At 41.6% G+C, this 16,459-nt stretch overlaps 1 protein-coding gene across 2 annotated transcripts in view; it reads left to right on the plus strand.

Moving 5' to 3' along the window:
• Positions 1–10,724, plus strand: part of LOC138978562 (vitellogenin-1-like) — a 46,987-nt gene extending 36,263 nt beyond the window's left edge. The window contains exons 7-10 of one of the 2 annotated variants that reach the window (XM_070351307.1): positions 6,859–7,094; positions 9,201–9,285; positions 9,766–9,986; positions 10,463–10,724. In XM_070351307.1, the coding sequence (XP_070207408.1) occupies positions 6,859–7,094; positions 9,201–9,285; positions 9,766–9,986; positions 10,463–10,474 (554 nt within the window). In that variant the 3' untranslated portion in view covers positions 10,475–10,724. The remainder of the gene's footprint in view (positions 1–6,858; positions 7,095–9,200; positions 9,286–9,765; positions 9,987–10,462) is intronic. The other variant, XM_070351306.1, reaches the window with a different exon arrangement.
• Positions 10,725–16,459: the final 5,735 nt, after the last annotated feature.

Genomic DNA, 16,459 nt, shown 5'->3' on the forward strand with positions numbered 1-16,459 from the left:
GATTACAAAAGCTGCGCCAGCCTTCTTGTCATCCAACACTGACCCGTCTGTGTAAACATGAACATGGCCTTTGTATACAGTATCAATGTGCTCAAGGGCTTGTATCCTGAGTAATAACTGATCATCCTTTGTGGCTGTGCAATATTCTGTGTCAAAATTCATTTCTTTCATTGTCCATGAGGGATCACGAGATATGGGGTTTTGGGCCACATCATTTGGGTCGACACTGATTTCACTAAAGAGTGAAGCATTGAATTGAGCCAGTGAGGAGAAAGTAGTGCCAAAGTGGGCCTACAAATACACAAAAGCCGCCAGACCACATCACAAACAGAACTGAACATTCCCCAGGTGTTGCTCACATAGAGAGACACACACACACACACACACACACACACACACACACACACACACACACACACACACACACACAAACACAGAGAAGCCGTATCTATAGAGAGATAGATGACAGTGTATTTTTCGCGTGGCTATAAATTGATTCGACCTTTGCACTTTTACAGTGAGGATAATTTACGGGTCCAATTTACGTTCTGGACACTGCGGTGACCTTCTAAAAATAGTAACAGAACGCCGGGAATATCCGAAGACGCCCCACTCATACTATAGTGCACCATACGAAGGAAGGGAGGTAAACGCTGAAAACCTGGAGAAAATGAGAAGATAAGGAAGAGTTACTTATAATGGTGAAATGAACACAAAAACCAAAATCGGTTCAGCGCTGCGCGCTGAGAGCACGTGTTGAAATATCTCATCGATGATATTGTGTCCGGGGTGTAGCTGAATACGGTGTCCAAATTTGAAAAAGATCCACCGAGAACTTTGGCTTTGGTGTGTCGGTATGGGGGCCCGGGTAGCTGAGGTGGAACCAAAATAGCTGAGGTGGAACCAAAATCGGTTCAGCGCTGCGCGCTGAGAGCACGTGTTGAAATATCGACCAGGTTGTGTCCTGTCCCGGGTCTACCTGAATATGCCCACCAAATTTGAAGCAGATCCATCGAGAACTTTGGCCGTGCATCGCGAACTCACACACAGACACACACACAGACACACAGACAGACAGACACAAGTCGTATATATATATAGATGGCAATTTTAACACTATCATGTGTTTAGCGTGGCAATAGGGCCCGATATTATGACTCGAACAATTATAATGCGCCTCATCTTCGACTCGGCAGTGTAATGTGTGTCTCGTCAAAATATCGGTCCCTGTAGCTACACTGAAAACACGACAGCTGTAAACATAAATAACATCATTTGATTTTGAAGCGGCTGAACAAACAACTCTGACTCGAAAGTAGCAGTTCTGACTTGAAATGTTCTCAACATTTCTACAATAAAAACATAAACTATGTTTGTGCTAAAAAGTGTCATATTCTTATGCCGAGTCCGTTCTTCCAATGGCTGTCTTTGCAATAAAAAAAATTAAAAAAGGTGTGACGTGTTCGCACTAAAATGTATCATATTCTTATCCTTAGCCCCATGTTTGAAGGTGTTCATCAACCAGCCCTGTCCACGACACACTTCCGACACAACATCCCGAAGCAAAACTTTGAGTTGGTAATAGGCCTCTCTGTAATAGGCAAGTGTGGAGATGGCTCTAGCGATATGCGATAGAGGACCGGAGGGATGGGGGATGGGGAAGAGGGAGGTGCGTTTTGTTGTGCGTCCATCCCCATGGCCTTGTGTTTACATCAACTTGAATATATATCCAGGTCGATAAACCGTTGATTATATCTTCAAAATGAAGTAATGTGTAAGTCGACTTGAATGAAAACTCTCTCTCTCTCTCTCTCTCTCTCTCTCTCTCTCTCTCTCTCTCTCTCTCTCTCTCTCTCTCTCTCTCTCTCTCTCACTCTCTCTCTCTCTCACTCTCTCTCTCTCTCTCTCTCTCACTCTCTCTCTCTCTCACTCTCACTCTCTCCCTCTTTCTCTCTCTCTCTCTCTCTCTCTCTCTCTCTCTCTCTCTCTCTCTCTCTCTCTCTCTCTCTCTCTCTCTCTCTCTCTCTCTCTCTCTCTCTCGGAATTTGTGAGAGTCCCAATGAGTCTCAATACTTTCAAAAAACACCTTTCACTGTATTCAATGTTAAATTACGAAAAATCACAGTGATGGAAGACTTCGTTTGGTTATATTTTCATTTGTCCAAAGCATCAGTGTTCATTATATCCACACAAAAACACTCAAAGCTTTAATAACACATTTACTCATGCATGTGTATTCATAGAGAATACTACATGGCTTGCTGTGTCGTACCAGATTTACACGAGTTGTTTTTTTAAATATTGAACTGCGAGCGAAAGCGAGCTGTTCACTATTTGAAAAAGCAACGAGTGTAAATCTGGTACGGAACAGCAAGCCATGTAGTATTCTGTTTATCCTACATACTGTACTTACGTGTATTTTACTGAAAATGTCCTGCATTCGAGGCAGCTAAATTGAAGACGCTTGTTTTAGAACCTCGATCTCTTCTAAAGCCTCGTGCAATCTATTACGTCAAAGCAAAGAAACGTCACTCTGAAAGTGTGGCGTGACGTGTTAGTTCTAAATATTCATCGAGGGTAATTAGCGAGCGCAATTTGTGTTTCTATAATGACGTTTGTCTCGGTGACTTTGGCATCATAAGCAGTGGAAAAACAGGTCCCTGCCAGACTTGCTTGACATGACCTCATTTACATGATATACACACGTGTGATTTGAACGATTATTATCTCACGGGTGTCTCTCTCACGTATGTAGGATAAAGCATTGTTTTCACTACGTTACATATACGACGCTTTATATTTGTGTATAATATGTAATGTGTAAATATTCATATGTTGTTGTTTTTCTCTACCTTTTTTTCTACGTTAATATCCGTGTAAATATGTGATTAGATTAGTCCCCTCTCTGGGCGAGGGCTGGTTGAAAAAAAGCTCGTTGTATTGCTTATGCCACAACCCTCAAAAAATAAAATTTGATTTGATTTGATTTGATCTCTCTCTCTCTCTCTCTCTCTCTCTCTCTCTCTCTCTCTCTCTCTCTCTCTCTCTCTCTCTCTCTGTCTCGATCTCTGTCTCGCTCTCACTCTCTCTCTCTCTCTCTCTCTCCTCTCTCTTTCTCTCTCTCTCTCTCTCTCTCTCTCTCTCTCTCTCTCTCTCTCTCTCTCTCTCTCTCTCTCTCTCTCTTCTCTGTCATTCCCAAGGAGAGCTTGTCAACATCAAACCGCTATTATATTTACATTGATTCAATCAATTAATTAATTAACTAGTTGCGAAACATTTTTGAGTGTATCACTACAGGTGTGTGCAAATTACAGCCTATTATACAAAAAAGAGCCTGGGATTTCTTGAGGTTAAATTCACAGGCAAACGTTGCCAAAATGGCTACTTTACTTCTATAACTATACTCTGCAATAAAGCTTACAACGGAAGAGCGAAACAAGTGGAAGCATGGAGGAATTGGAAGAAACGGAGAGGGGAACGGAGGGTGGAGAATGGAACAGCCAATTAGCAATTGCACGCTGACAAGCACACTTTCATAAATGACATGGGGTACATGAAGAAGAAGAAAAGAGAAGAAAGAAAAAAGATTACAAAAATGCAAACTGTTTCAACATATACCTAAGCTCATTCCGATGGGGGGGAAAGGATTATCATAACTCGAAAAACAAAATTCAGGGGTTATGACTGAACTGAATAGGGCGAGATGAGACTATCTAATGAGGTGTTCCGAATAACAACATGTGTCGACCAGACTATAGGAATATAACCCCCTCTTTCAAGATCACACGTTCACCCTGAAGGAAGGATGATATCTCCTCTTTGTGTGTGTGTGAATGGAGGATGATATCTCCTCTGTGTTGGCTTGCACCGGCTTACTCCTCTCTGTAATCGACTAGCCCCTTACGGCTATACGTTAGGATGTCTCTGTAAGAACGTGACCCTTCTCAAGCACACACACACACACACACGCACACACACACACTGGCCCGCACATACCTTGACACGCTGGCACACACACACACACACACACACACACACACACACACACGCACGCTGGCACACACACACACACATACACACACACATACACACATCCACACACACACTGGCCCGCACATACACACGCTGGCCCACACACACACACACGCGCACGCTGGCACACACACACACACACACACACACACACATACATACATACATACACACACACACACATACACGCATACACACACACACACACACACACACGTACTCACAAACACACATCCCCTACCCCCACTCATTTCCTTCCCGTTAGACAAGTTTTGTCCTATTTTCGTTGTTGAAATAACCTCCAGTTTGTCAGACTCCCTCTCGGTAACACCTGATTTTCACAGTTGTGTTGAGGTCGAAAAGTTGGGTGTCACTGTATTCAACCAAGAAACCTTCGAAGTGTCCATCAGTGATGTAGGCCACACATTATATCTGTTAATCTAGCTGTCCACTGATGGCTATCGTTCAGATGAGCTATCGGGAAAACCAGCGTTGGCACGTGAGACGACTAGTTAGGAGTCAGACGCTTGGGGGTAAGAATTTTAAACTGGACACAAGTAGAGTTTACATTTTAAAAGTAACTCGAAACATATTAAGTTCATAGACTTCAATCAATAATTTAGCATGTGTTTGTTTGTTTGTTTGAACACAATCATAAATATAATTATGCTGAATTGTAAAACGTACCGACGTCAAAGATATACACTACTCACAAAAAGTTAAGGATCACTAGGAGAAAACAGGTGCTCAATAAAATCAGTTCGCTACTGTTATTTATTTCTCAGTCAAACCAAATTGTTATGAATTCTTATTCAGCTGTAAGTGGGCGATGTTGTATTAGTGGGAAAATTGCACGGGATTCTCTACTACTGAGCTTGGTAGCAAAAGAAAAAGCGGAAACTTGCGAAAAAGGACCTTGTTTTGGACCGTTCAGCCCGAACACATTGCACAAGCCACATGGAAAACCATTATGCACGTGCAAGCACTGCTGTTTATGTGTGAGATGCTGTCACTTGCTTGGCTTTTTGAGAAGACATACCACCAGTATTAGGCATTATCTGACAATGCCTCCACGACGAAAATTGAACGAGTTTGAGAGGGGACGAGCTGTTGCATGGTTCCAAGATGGTGTCCCCAAGCGAGAAGTGGCCAGGCGACTTCACGTGTCCATCTCGGTCATTGTCAGACTGATTCAACGTTTCACAGCCACTGGGAGGGTCCAGGAAAGACGCAGACCTGGGCGACCAAAGAAGACAACTCCACGTGAAGATCGTCTTATTGAACGACTAGCCTTGCAAACAAGAACAGCCTCTACCAGCATTAATTGAAGGCAGCTGAGGGTGGCTACTAACACCAACATCAGCCAGCAGACCATACGGAATCGCCTTCATGGGTTTGACCTCCGTTCTCGTCGCCCAGCTGTACGGCCACGCTTAACTCCAGCCCATAGGGCAGCACGCCGCGCCTTCTGCAGACGTCACGTGATGTGGACACGTCAGCAATGGTCCCAGGTCCTGTTCAGTGATGAATCACGCTTCACCCTGAACCACAACGACGACCGACTGAGGGTCTGGAGGCGCCAAGGGGAACGCTACATTGACGCCACTGTCCAATAAAAGGTGGCCTTTGGTGGAGGTTCTGTAATGGTCTGGGGGGCCTTCAGCCTTGACCACAGAACACCCTTGTTTCATGTACAGGGTAACCTGGCTGGCCTCCGATACCGGGATGAGATCCTTCGACCGCTGGCTGTGCCTACACTGCAGCAGATGGGACCGCAGGCTGTCTACCAGGATGACAACGCTCGACCCCACAGGGCAAGGGTGGTCAACGACTTCCTGCAGCAGTCTGGAGTCAACAGAATAGAGTGGCCAGCATGCAGTCCCGATCTCGACCCGATTGAGAACCTTAGGGATGAGTTGGATCGCAAAGTGAGGAGCAACCACCCCCTCCCAGGGATGTCCAGCACTTCTACCAGATGTTGCGGGCTGAGTGGCAGGTGCTTCCACAGAGGATCTTCACCACCCTGGTCAACTCTATGAGGACTCGCTGCGTCGAGTGCCAGAACAGCCAGGGCGGTTACACGCACTACTGAACTTTTGGGAGCATCTGAATGCCATGTCTTGTGATTTCAACGACTTTGGGAAATCAAATGTCGATACGTACACACTTTGATAAAATGTACAGACCAAACGATTGCTCAAAATTGAAGGAAATGTTGTATCGTTATCACTAAAGCATTGAATTAAACGTTTGCCAAATACCAACGCATTGGCTTACTTATTTGGAAAGTTATGCATTTGTGTGCAAGTGATCCTTAACTTTGTGTGAGTAGCTTAGTTCAACAACTTTGTTCCCTTATCTCCTTTTTCGATGGCAAAGGCTTGTTTTGTAAATTCAAAAATAGTAAGATGATGACCTTCTTATATGGTTGTTCATGCCCTTTGTTTGTCGGCTTGTCCGCGTGTCTTCCCATAACTCGCCTCTCTGGTGTAGCTTCAAGTTTTGGCAAGTTTACGGTTGTCTTATTAATTCATCCTCGCATTCTTGCTTCAATCAACTCCTACATTCATGCACGTGCCTTGCAATCATTCTTCAATCAGTTGTTCCCGTCACGAAGTCTGTCATTTACTGTCTCATCCATGTGTAGGCCTACATTAATCTCAAAGAGCGTAAAACTATGTCCAATCAGTCAGTCTGTCATTCACTGAACTGATGGTAAATTGTGATGATTTATTAGTTCAAACAACCATCAAATCATTCCGTCATGCATTCATTCAGTTATTTATTCAATCAGTCACTTTTTTCTGACCGTTTTCTGCATTACAGAAGAGAAAGAGTCGAACTCGAAAACCAAGACCTGCGACATAGCCAAGGGCCAAGAACCCAACTATTACGACGAGGGCTGCAAGAGTTACTGGTCCTGCGAGGACCACCATGGAACTCTTCACGAATGTCCAGTGCATTATCAGTTCCACTGGGACAAGCTCGACTGTGTCAAAGACGAGGATGTCATCTGCGAAAAGCAACAGGAGTTTTATTATGAGCACATTTACTATGACGAGGTGGGTTTAGGCGGGGAAGGGGAAAGTGGGGTTGTCTGAGAGAGAAAGAGAAAGAGAGAGAGAGAGAGAGAGAGAGAGAGAGAGAGAGAGAGAGAGAGAGACGCAGACGCAGATGGTTTATTCATAGGGCCATTGCCCCATATGAAGGGGTGTGAACATAGAGTTACCATCGCATACCATTGCACTGAACATGTGCAAAAGAAAGATAAATGAAAATTATACAATAATAAATACTAACACATCTTCACACGGCACTCAACTAAGAAATTACAGCTTCCCTTAACCTAAATGCTTTGTACAAATACAAGGACACATTTCTGACAATAGTTTCATTTGATGAGGCTAAGGGCAAACTTAGTCGAAAAAGGTTTGGATTTTTATAATATTTAAAGAGAAAGAGAGAGAGGCTGAGAGAGAGAGAGAGAGAGAGAGAGAGAGAGAGAGAGGGGGGGGGTAGAGAGAGAGAGAGAGAGAGAGAGAGAGAGAGAGAGAGAGAGAGAGAGAGAGAATTGAATTGAATTTAACTTTATTTAATAAGGATTAAGATTTAAGGCTACGCCTTTTTACAATTAGTCAAGTTTTGACTAAATGTTTTAACATAGAAGGAAAAATTAAGATTTAAGGCTACGCCTTTTTACATTTAGTCAAGTTTTGACTAAATGTTTTAACATAGAGGGGGAATCGAGACGAGGGTCGTGGTGTATGTGTGTGTGTGTGTGTGTGTGTGTGTGTGTGTGTGTGTGTGTGTGTGTGTGTGTGTCTGTCTGTCTGTGCGTGTGTGTGTGTGTAGAGCGATTCAGACCAAACTACTGGACCGATCTTTATGAAATTTGACATGAAAGTTCCTGGGAATGATATCCCCGGATGTTTTTTCTTTTTTTCGATAAATACTTTTGATGACGTCATATCCGGCTTTTTGTAAAAGTTGAGGCGGCACTGTCACACCCTCATTTTTCAATCAAATTGATTAAAATTTTTGTAAAGCAATCTTCGACGAAGGCCGGACTTCGGTATTGCATTTCAGCTTGGTGGCTTAAAGATTAATTAATGACTTTGGTCATTAAAAATCTGAAAATTGTAATAAATATTTTACATAAAACGATCCAAATTTACGTTCATCTTATTCTACATCATTTCCTGATTCCAAAAACATATAAATATGCTATATTTGGATTAAAAACAAGCTCTAAAAATTAACAATATAAAAATTATGATCAAAATTAAATTTCCGAAATCGATTCAAAAACAATTTCATCTTATTCCTTGTCGGTTCCTGATTCCAAAAACATATAGATATGATATGTTTGGATTAAAAACACGCTCAGAAAGTAAAAACAGGCTCGTCAGTTTCACTCCGTTATGCACAAGCGGCGGACTACGGTCATTGTGAAAAAAATGCAGTGCGTTCAGTTTCATTCTGTGAGTTCCACAGCTTGACTAAAATGTAGTAATTTCGCCTTACGCGACTTGTTTTACAATTTGTCCTTGGGACGCACAGACACACAATGATAAAATTAAAAAATTAAAAATTAAAAAGTTAACCAACAAAAGGAGGTCGGAAAACTTCAGCACGTGATGATAAAGATGATGATGATGATGAGAATGATGATGATGATGATGATGATGATGATGATGATGATGATGATGATGAAGATGAGGCATGAAGAGCATGCATATGTGGTTATTCTTAAAATCAAATGCATACTATGCAGGTAATTATAAGTACAAGCTGGTAGCAGCAATCAAACATGTAGCAATAGTACAACAAAAATATGTTAGAGAGAGAGAGAGAGAGAGAGAGAGAGAGAGAGAGAGAGAGAGAGAGAGAGAGAGGGGGGGGGAGAAAGAGAGAGACAGAGAAAGACAGAGAGACAGAGAGAGACAGAGAGACGATGTGAATGCGTGAGATATTGTGTAAAAAATTCCATCTCACACGGCATACGCGCTTTGAACTTCGGATAAGTCGCTATATAAATACCCGTTATTATTATTATTATTATTATTATTATTATTATTATTATTATTATTATTATTATTATTATTATTATTATCATTAAATAGTCACGCTGTGCACTGAAACTGTAAAACCTACAAATGACTGGACAGGTTCACGCAGGGGAAGAAGGGGGCAGCGAAAGCGGGCATCATGGAAGTGACTCAGACTCGGATTCTGAATACGACTCACACAGCGGTAAATCTGGTTGTGTATCTGCTCATCCCTTCTGCGTTCGTCTACCGTTTGTGTGTGTGTGTGTTTGTGTGTGTGTGTGTGTGTGTGTGTGTGTGTGTGTGTGTGTATGTGTGTGTGTGTGTGTGTGTGCTTGTGTGTGTGTGTCAGTGTGTGTGTGTGTGTGTGTCAGTGTGTGTGTGTGTGTGTGTGTGTCTGTATTCTGTTTGTCTCTCTGTTTGTATATTTATATGTGTCTGTCTTTCTGTCTGTCTCTGGCTGTCTGTCTGTCTGTCTCTCTCTCTCTCTCTCTCTCTCTCTGTCTCTCTCTCTCTCTCTCTCTCTCTCTCTCTCTCTCTCTCTCTCTCTCTGTCTGCCAGTCTGTCTGTCTACCTGTCCGTCAGTTCGTCCGTCGGTCTGTCTTTCTATCTATGGTGATAAATTTGATCGTGTACGCCGCGGAAAGGACAAACAAGCACCTAACTACTGAACTGTATCCCCCAGGGTCTCTAAGCAGCAAGAATCGTCACCGCTGTGACGTGGAGTTCGGTCGCCAGGCAGACCATTCGTCCAAAGACTGCTCCACGTACTACAGCTGTTCTGGTTACCATGGCATCCGAGAGAAGTGTCCCCGTGGCTACCAGTTCCACTGGCACGAGAGGGAGTGCTTGAACGCGGAATATGTGGATTGTCTCCAACAGCGAGATTCTTTTCCGCATTTTGAGGTACAGGCCATGGCGACCCCCTTTAATGTTTACTAGACCCCTCCTTTGAAGAACAACCCCTTTTGAAGACCCCTCGTTTTAAGAGCAACCCCTATTGAAGACCAACTATAGTTGTTCTACATGATCTGTTCATACAACTTGAACTAGCTTTTAAGACCTAAGGGTCGGGTATAAAAGCAGAGCGGCGCGTGGCATTTCAGTCTAATGTCCAGCCCTTTTCAGGAAACGAGCTCTCACTTGAAATATTATTTTCAAAAATACTCTGTCTATACCAAACTCAAAAGCACCATTTTTGTCAAGCTTGTATTGTATTTGTATTGTCGTGGTTTAATAGATGAAGGGAATTACTCTCATAATGTGAAATTGGGTTGTGGGAAAGAGCACATATTGTGTTTAAATATTGAACATTGCAGCACAATCAGTTGAAATGAAATCAAATGTTACGCGAATATTTTTGGTTTTTTTCTTTTTTCCAGAAGAGACAATAAATCGAGGACATAGCTAGCCTGCAAAACCAAGGAGAGGAGAATGTTCAGCTGGAATTTTGCCATGGAATGTGATTCGTGTATCTTGTTATTTGTTGCGGCAGTGACTTTCTTGAAGTCATGTACAGTAGACCCCCCAAAGCCCCTCCTACCCTATCACCCACCCTCTTCCCATTCCTGTCATAAACTGACACTGATAAAAAGGATTATGCTCGTCAAACAAAATGTGTAGTGTGTTTTGTATGAATATGCCTTCTGCCTTGTGATGTGTTCGTTTGTTTGTTTGTTTGCTTGTATTGATTGTCTGCTGGTTTTCTTTGAAGATTGACAGTTTTTGAGGAGGCCAGCAACATAAGGTCTTAGCTTTATGTGTGTGTGTGTGTGTGTGTGTGTGTGTGTGTGTGTGTGTGTGTGTGTGTGTGTGTGTGTGTGTGTGTGTGTGTGTACAGCCTGCTATCATTTTAATACGAGACTAAAAGCTCCATTGATTTAGCCCAATACGCATGAATACATCATAAATACAGATCCCTGTTGGGAAGGTAATAATTACGGGGGGAGCGTACAAACAAACAAACGGACACACAGAAAACGTCAGACAGGCAGAAAAACAAAATCAAACAAACAGAAAGACTGGCAGGCAAGCAGACAAACAAACAAACAAACAAACAAAAGATGTATATATAATTTATGCAATTCATACGGGTGAGAGTGGAAAATGCCTGCTGTGAAAGGGAGACAACTACATCGATTTCTTAAAATTCTGAAAACATGCTTGTCTCCCTTTGACCACAATGAAGCACTGTCGCAGGTCGCTAAGCGTGCAAAACCAAATAACATAATACAATGATAATTGCTTATCACAACATTAAAACACAAAATGATGATTAACCTTTCTTATTTTAATGAAGTAGGACAGTAATAAAACAGTTAGTTTTAGATACAAAGCTAGTTTGGAAGGTTAATCAAAACCAGCTTATTCAGTTACAGGTACAAGTACTATATTTCAATCAATCAATATCAATATGAGGCTTATATCGCACGTATTCCGTGGGTACAGTTCTAAGCGCAGGGATTTATCTTTTTATATTTTTTTTATGCAATTTATATCGCGCACATATTCAAGGCGCAGGGATTTATTTATGCCGTGTGAGATGGAATTTCTTTACACAATACATCACGCATTCACATCGGCCAGCAGATCGCAGCCATTTCGGCGCATATCCTACTTTTCACGGCCTATTATTCCAAGTCACACGGGTATTTTGCTGGACATTTTTATCTATTCACGAAAGACCCTTTTGTCAATCGTGGGATCTTTAACGTGCACACCCCAATGTAGTGTACACGAAGGGACCTCGGTTTTTCGTCTCATCCGAAAGACTAGCACTTGAACCCACCACCTAGGTTAGGAAAGGGGGGAGAAAATTGCTAACGCCCTGACCCAGGGTCGAACTCGCAACCTCTCGCTTCCGAGCGCAAGTGCGTTACCACTCGGCCACCCAGTCCTCTATTTGTCCATTACCATATCATTAGAAGTAATTAAAAACGTCAAACACGTGACATTTATATCCCAGCAAAATAACCAAGTAAAGAAATAAATATTCCACCAGTAGACAGTTCATTTCAATTAGTTTAATCATCATCACTCATTTTGCTCCCCTAAAATAATGTGCGAAAACATAATTATCTACGCGACTTTGAAGGGAAGCAACTCATATTGTACCTTGCTTTGCTGATTGTTCATTAAACAAGTTTGTCTCCCGTACACAGTGACGATCTCTGTCTTCTCTTCTGCTCGCAGACCTAACTAAACTCAACCAAAATGAATTCTTTCGGCTGATGTCTGATGATCAAACATCTGTCTCATCGCGGAGACACAAACGATTGATTGATTGATTGATTGGTTGATTGATTGATTGATTGATTGATTGATTGATCGATTGGTTGATTATTTGACTGTATCATTTTTGGAAATTCATTATTGACAGTTGACGCTTTGGAGAAGAAAAAAAACAGACAAAAAAGTAAACAAACAAAAAATAACCATCACCATGTTAATCGTGACGTCATCTGAATAATTTTCAAAGCGTGTGGGTCGAAATGTTCCAACTGACGATAAGTCATGAAAATAGAAAATTTAATAAAGGTTTGTTTATGAAACCAAAAAACAAGAAAGGTTTAATGATTGGAACATTTAATTTACATTCACAAGAACTTTTAGTTTGTAATATGGACAAATAAGATACATATCATACTTCAAAGAAAACTTATGCAATGTCTTATTTTAGAACACCTGTTGCTTTAAAGATGAACTAAGCAAAACGGCCATTTTTGGAACGTTTATTCATGCACAAAATTAAATATTTACAAGGGGTATGTCGAACCTAATGATCTTTGTGGTGGAAAGACATTCAAATAATTATGGGTTTATTAGATTATGAGATTATGTCCGTGTTTTCTGTTTCAATCGATTTTTATTTCGAAAATATTCATCATAAGACTGAATAACAATATGAAGGTAAAAGTGTTTACCAGCTGTACCTGTATGGGTTTTTCCTTTAACCCTAAATCCTCCCACTGTCCTGCACACAACCCTACCCCCTCCCCCAATCCCCACACCCACCCCTCCACCAGTGCTGCGCCGTGTTGGGTTCTTTGGCCCCTTCTCCACCCAAAGCCTGTTGAGCTATCACAAGATACAAACCTCATTCTTTTGAAAAACATCTTTTTCGGGGTGAAAAAATGCAAACGAATTTTGAAAACCCCAGGCAGGTGATTCTGGCGGAGGATGCTTGTCAACTACCTGCACTTCCTCGTTCTAAGGAGATCATGAGAAAGAAGGTGTTTGTACCTGACGGAACAAAGACATGTATGAAATACGGTACCTAGTCAAGACGCAATGTCAAAGGCACTGGGAAACGTACTTTACAGCAAAATATGTTTTCTTTTTCGATACAGTGTGCCCGGTAGCTCAGTTGGTAGAGCACTGGACTTGTGATCGAAAGGTCGCAGGTTCGAATTCGGGCCGGGACGGACACGGGTCAACTTTATGTGCAGACCCAGAGACGGAAGCCATGTCCCACCCCCGTGTCATCACAATGGCACGTAAAAGACCTTGGTCATTCTGCCATAAGTGCAGGTGGCTGAATACACCTAAACACGCAGACACCTGGGTAGCGCGACTCCGTTGCTGCTAGCTTTCCACTGGGAGGAAGCGACCCGAATTTCCCAGCGATGGGACAATAAAGTAATGAAAAAATGAAAATGAAAGAAAAAAATGTGTTTGTTTGTTTGTTTGTTTGTTTGTTTGTTTGGTTGTTGTTTGTTTGTTTGTTTGTTTGTTTGTTTGTTTGTTTGTTCGTTCGTTCGTTCGTTCGTTCGTTCGTTGGTTCGTTGGTTCGTTCGTTCGTTCGTTCGTTCGTTCGATCGTTCGTTCGTTCGTTCGTTCGTTCGTGTGTGTGTGTGTGTGTGTGTGTGTGTGTGTGTGTGTGTGAAGAGGGGTTGTGTCTGTCTGTCTGTCTGTCTGACTGCCTGCACGCTCGCCCGTCCCTCTCTGATGTTTGAAAAGCAAGTATAAACTCGTGAGATAAAGAGGCTGTGTAGCAATATAAATGTGGTTGCTTGTCATTAAAAAAATAAAACCACAGATGACATCGAGCCGGGCGCCTGTTGCATATACGATCAAGTTGCTTCTCGAGTAGAAACTGAAACATAATTGTAGTTCGCTGTTCTTTAAAAGCATCTGCTGTTGACAATCGACAAGAAGTCGGCCAGGCGAGACGATGATTAAACCCACACAACTGTGACATCAGAGGGCATTCAACTTACCGTGGATCGTGCAACATGTTTGGTTGAAGTCAGAATGTTTAATAATAATAATAATAATAAATGAGCATTTATATAGCGCAACATCATAACTTTACAATTATGCTCTTTGCGCTTGACACATTTAAAATTAAAACACAGTTATACAAGCATTTACATCTACATTCATAGTCAGCAACGCTTAATTAAAAGCATACACCATCAAACATACATTACAAAAGATTCTTCCACTAACTAAGTAATAAAAACATGAATAAAATAGGTAGTGAAAACAAGGAAATACCAGCTGAATACCCTTAATCAAACAGAACATGTTATCAACAATACTGAAAAACAGCCCTAGATGTTTATATACATTATCACATTATCACTAAAACAACAAATACACTACATGTAGCCTACTGATGGACTGAGAAAACAAAATCAGGGGTTGTATTTCTTGAAGAGGTGCGTTTTAAGTGCTCGTTCGAATGCTTGGGGTGTCTGAGAGTGGCGGATGTGAAAGGGGAGAGAATTCCATTGTGCGGGTGCGCAGAAAGTAAAAGTGCGTTGTCCGTATGTTTTGGTTTTGGTGTGTGGTATGGTGAGGATGCGACAGTCAGAAGAGGCACGGAGTTGTCTTGCCGGAGAATAGCGGACGGTGAGGAGTTCAGAGAAGTAAGCAGGAGACGAGCCAGGGTGGACAGTTTGTAGTCAATGCGGGCTTGAATAGGTAACCAGTGCAAAGTGTGAAGAAGTGGTGTTGCATGATCTCGTTTTCGTGCTTTCAGAATGAGGCGTGCTGCCGAGTTTTGGACTTTTTGTAGTTTATGCAGGAGGTACAGAGGACAGCCAGAGAGAAGAGAGTTGCAGTAGTCAAGTTTAGAAAGAACAAAGGCACAGACAAGAGTGTTAGTTGTTTGAGAGGAGAGTGTGTGGCGAATGGTGCTGATCTTACGAAGCTCAAAATAAGCTGCTCTACAGACTAAAGATATATGTTTGTTAAGGGTCATGTCAGATGAAAGGGTGAATCCAAGGTTTCTAGCTGATGGTGAGAAAAGAATGTCGGTGTTGCCTATTTGAACAGAAACAGGTTGGGGAGAGGGAAATGTAGTGTTCTTCCTTTTGCACAGTAAGACTTCAGTCTTATCATCATTCAGCTTAAGTTTGTTATCGACCATCCAAGATTTAACATCAGTGATGCATGTCTGAATGGTCTGGATGGCGGAATGTGTCTCTGCAGGGGGACTGGGTTTATACAGCTGGGTGTCATCAGCAAAAGACTGATTTAAAACAGAATGGTTTTGAATCAGTGTGGATAGGGGTTTAGTGTACATGATGAAAAGGATGGGACCGAGTACTGAACCTTGAGGAACACCGAAAGAAAGTGGGGCTGGAGCAGACATCTGGCCATCGACAAGCACAGCCTGAGTCCTGCCAATGAGACAGGACTCAAGCCATGCCAGCGAAAGAGAAAGAGAAAGATTGACAGAAAGAAAGAAAGTAAGGAAGAAAAAACGAAGAAAGAAAGAAAGAAAGAAAGAAAGAAAGAAAGAAAGAAAGAAAGAAAGAAAGAGAAAGAAAGAAAGAAAGAAAGAAAGAGAGAAAGAAACAAGTCGCGTAAGGCGAAAATACAACATTTAGTCAAGTAGCTGTCGAACTCACAGAATGAAACTGAACGCAATGCAACGCAGCAAGACCGTATACTCGTAGCATCGTCAGTCCACCGCTCATGGCATAGGCAGTGAAATTGACAAGAAGAGCGGGGTAGTAGTTGCGCTGAGAAGGATAGCACGCTTTTCTGTACCTCTCTTCGTTTTAACTTTCTGAGCGTGTTTTCAATCCAAACATATCATATCTATATGTTTTTGGAATCAGGAACCGACAAGGAATAAGATGAAAGTGTTTTTAAATTGATTTCGAAAATTTAATTTTGATAATAATTTTTATATATTTAATTTTCAGAGCTTGTTTTTAATCCAAATATAACATATTTATATGTTTTTGGAATCAGAAAATGATGGAAAATAAGATGAACGTAAATTTGGATCGTTTTATAAAAAAAGAGAGAGAGAAAGAAAAGAAATAAAGTTAAAAAAAAAAGACAGACAGAAATCAGACAGCTAGAAAGAAAGCAAGAAAGTAAGAAACAAAGAAACAAAGAAACAAATAAAGGAATAAACA

This window comes from Littorina saxatilis, linkage group LG10 (assembly GCF_037325665.1).
Source record: "Littorina saxatilis isolate snail1 linkage group LG10, US_GU_Lsax_2.0, whole genome shotgun sequence".
In the NCBI taxonomy this organism is placed as follows: domain Eukaryota; kingdom Metazoa; phylum Mollusca; class Gastropoda; order Littorinimorpha; family Littorinidae; genus Littorina; species Littorina saxatilis.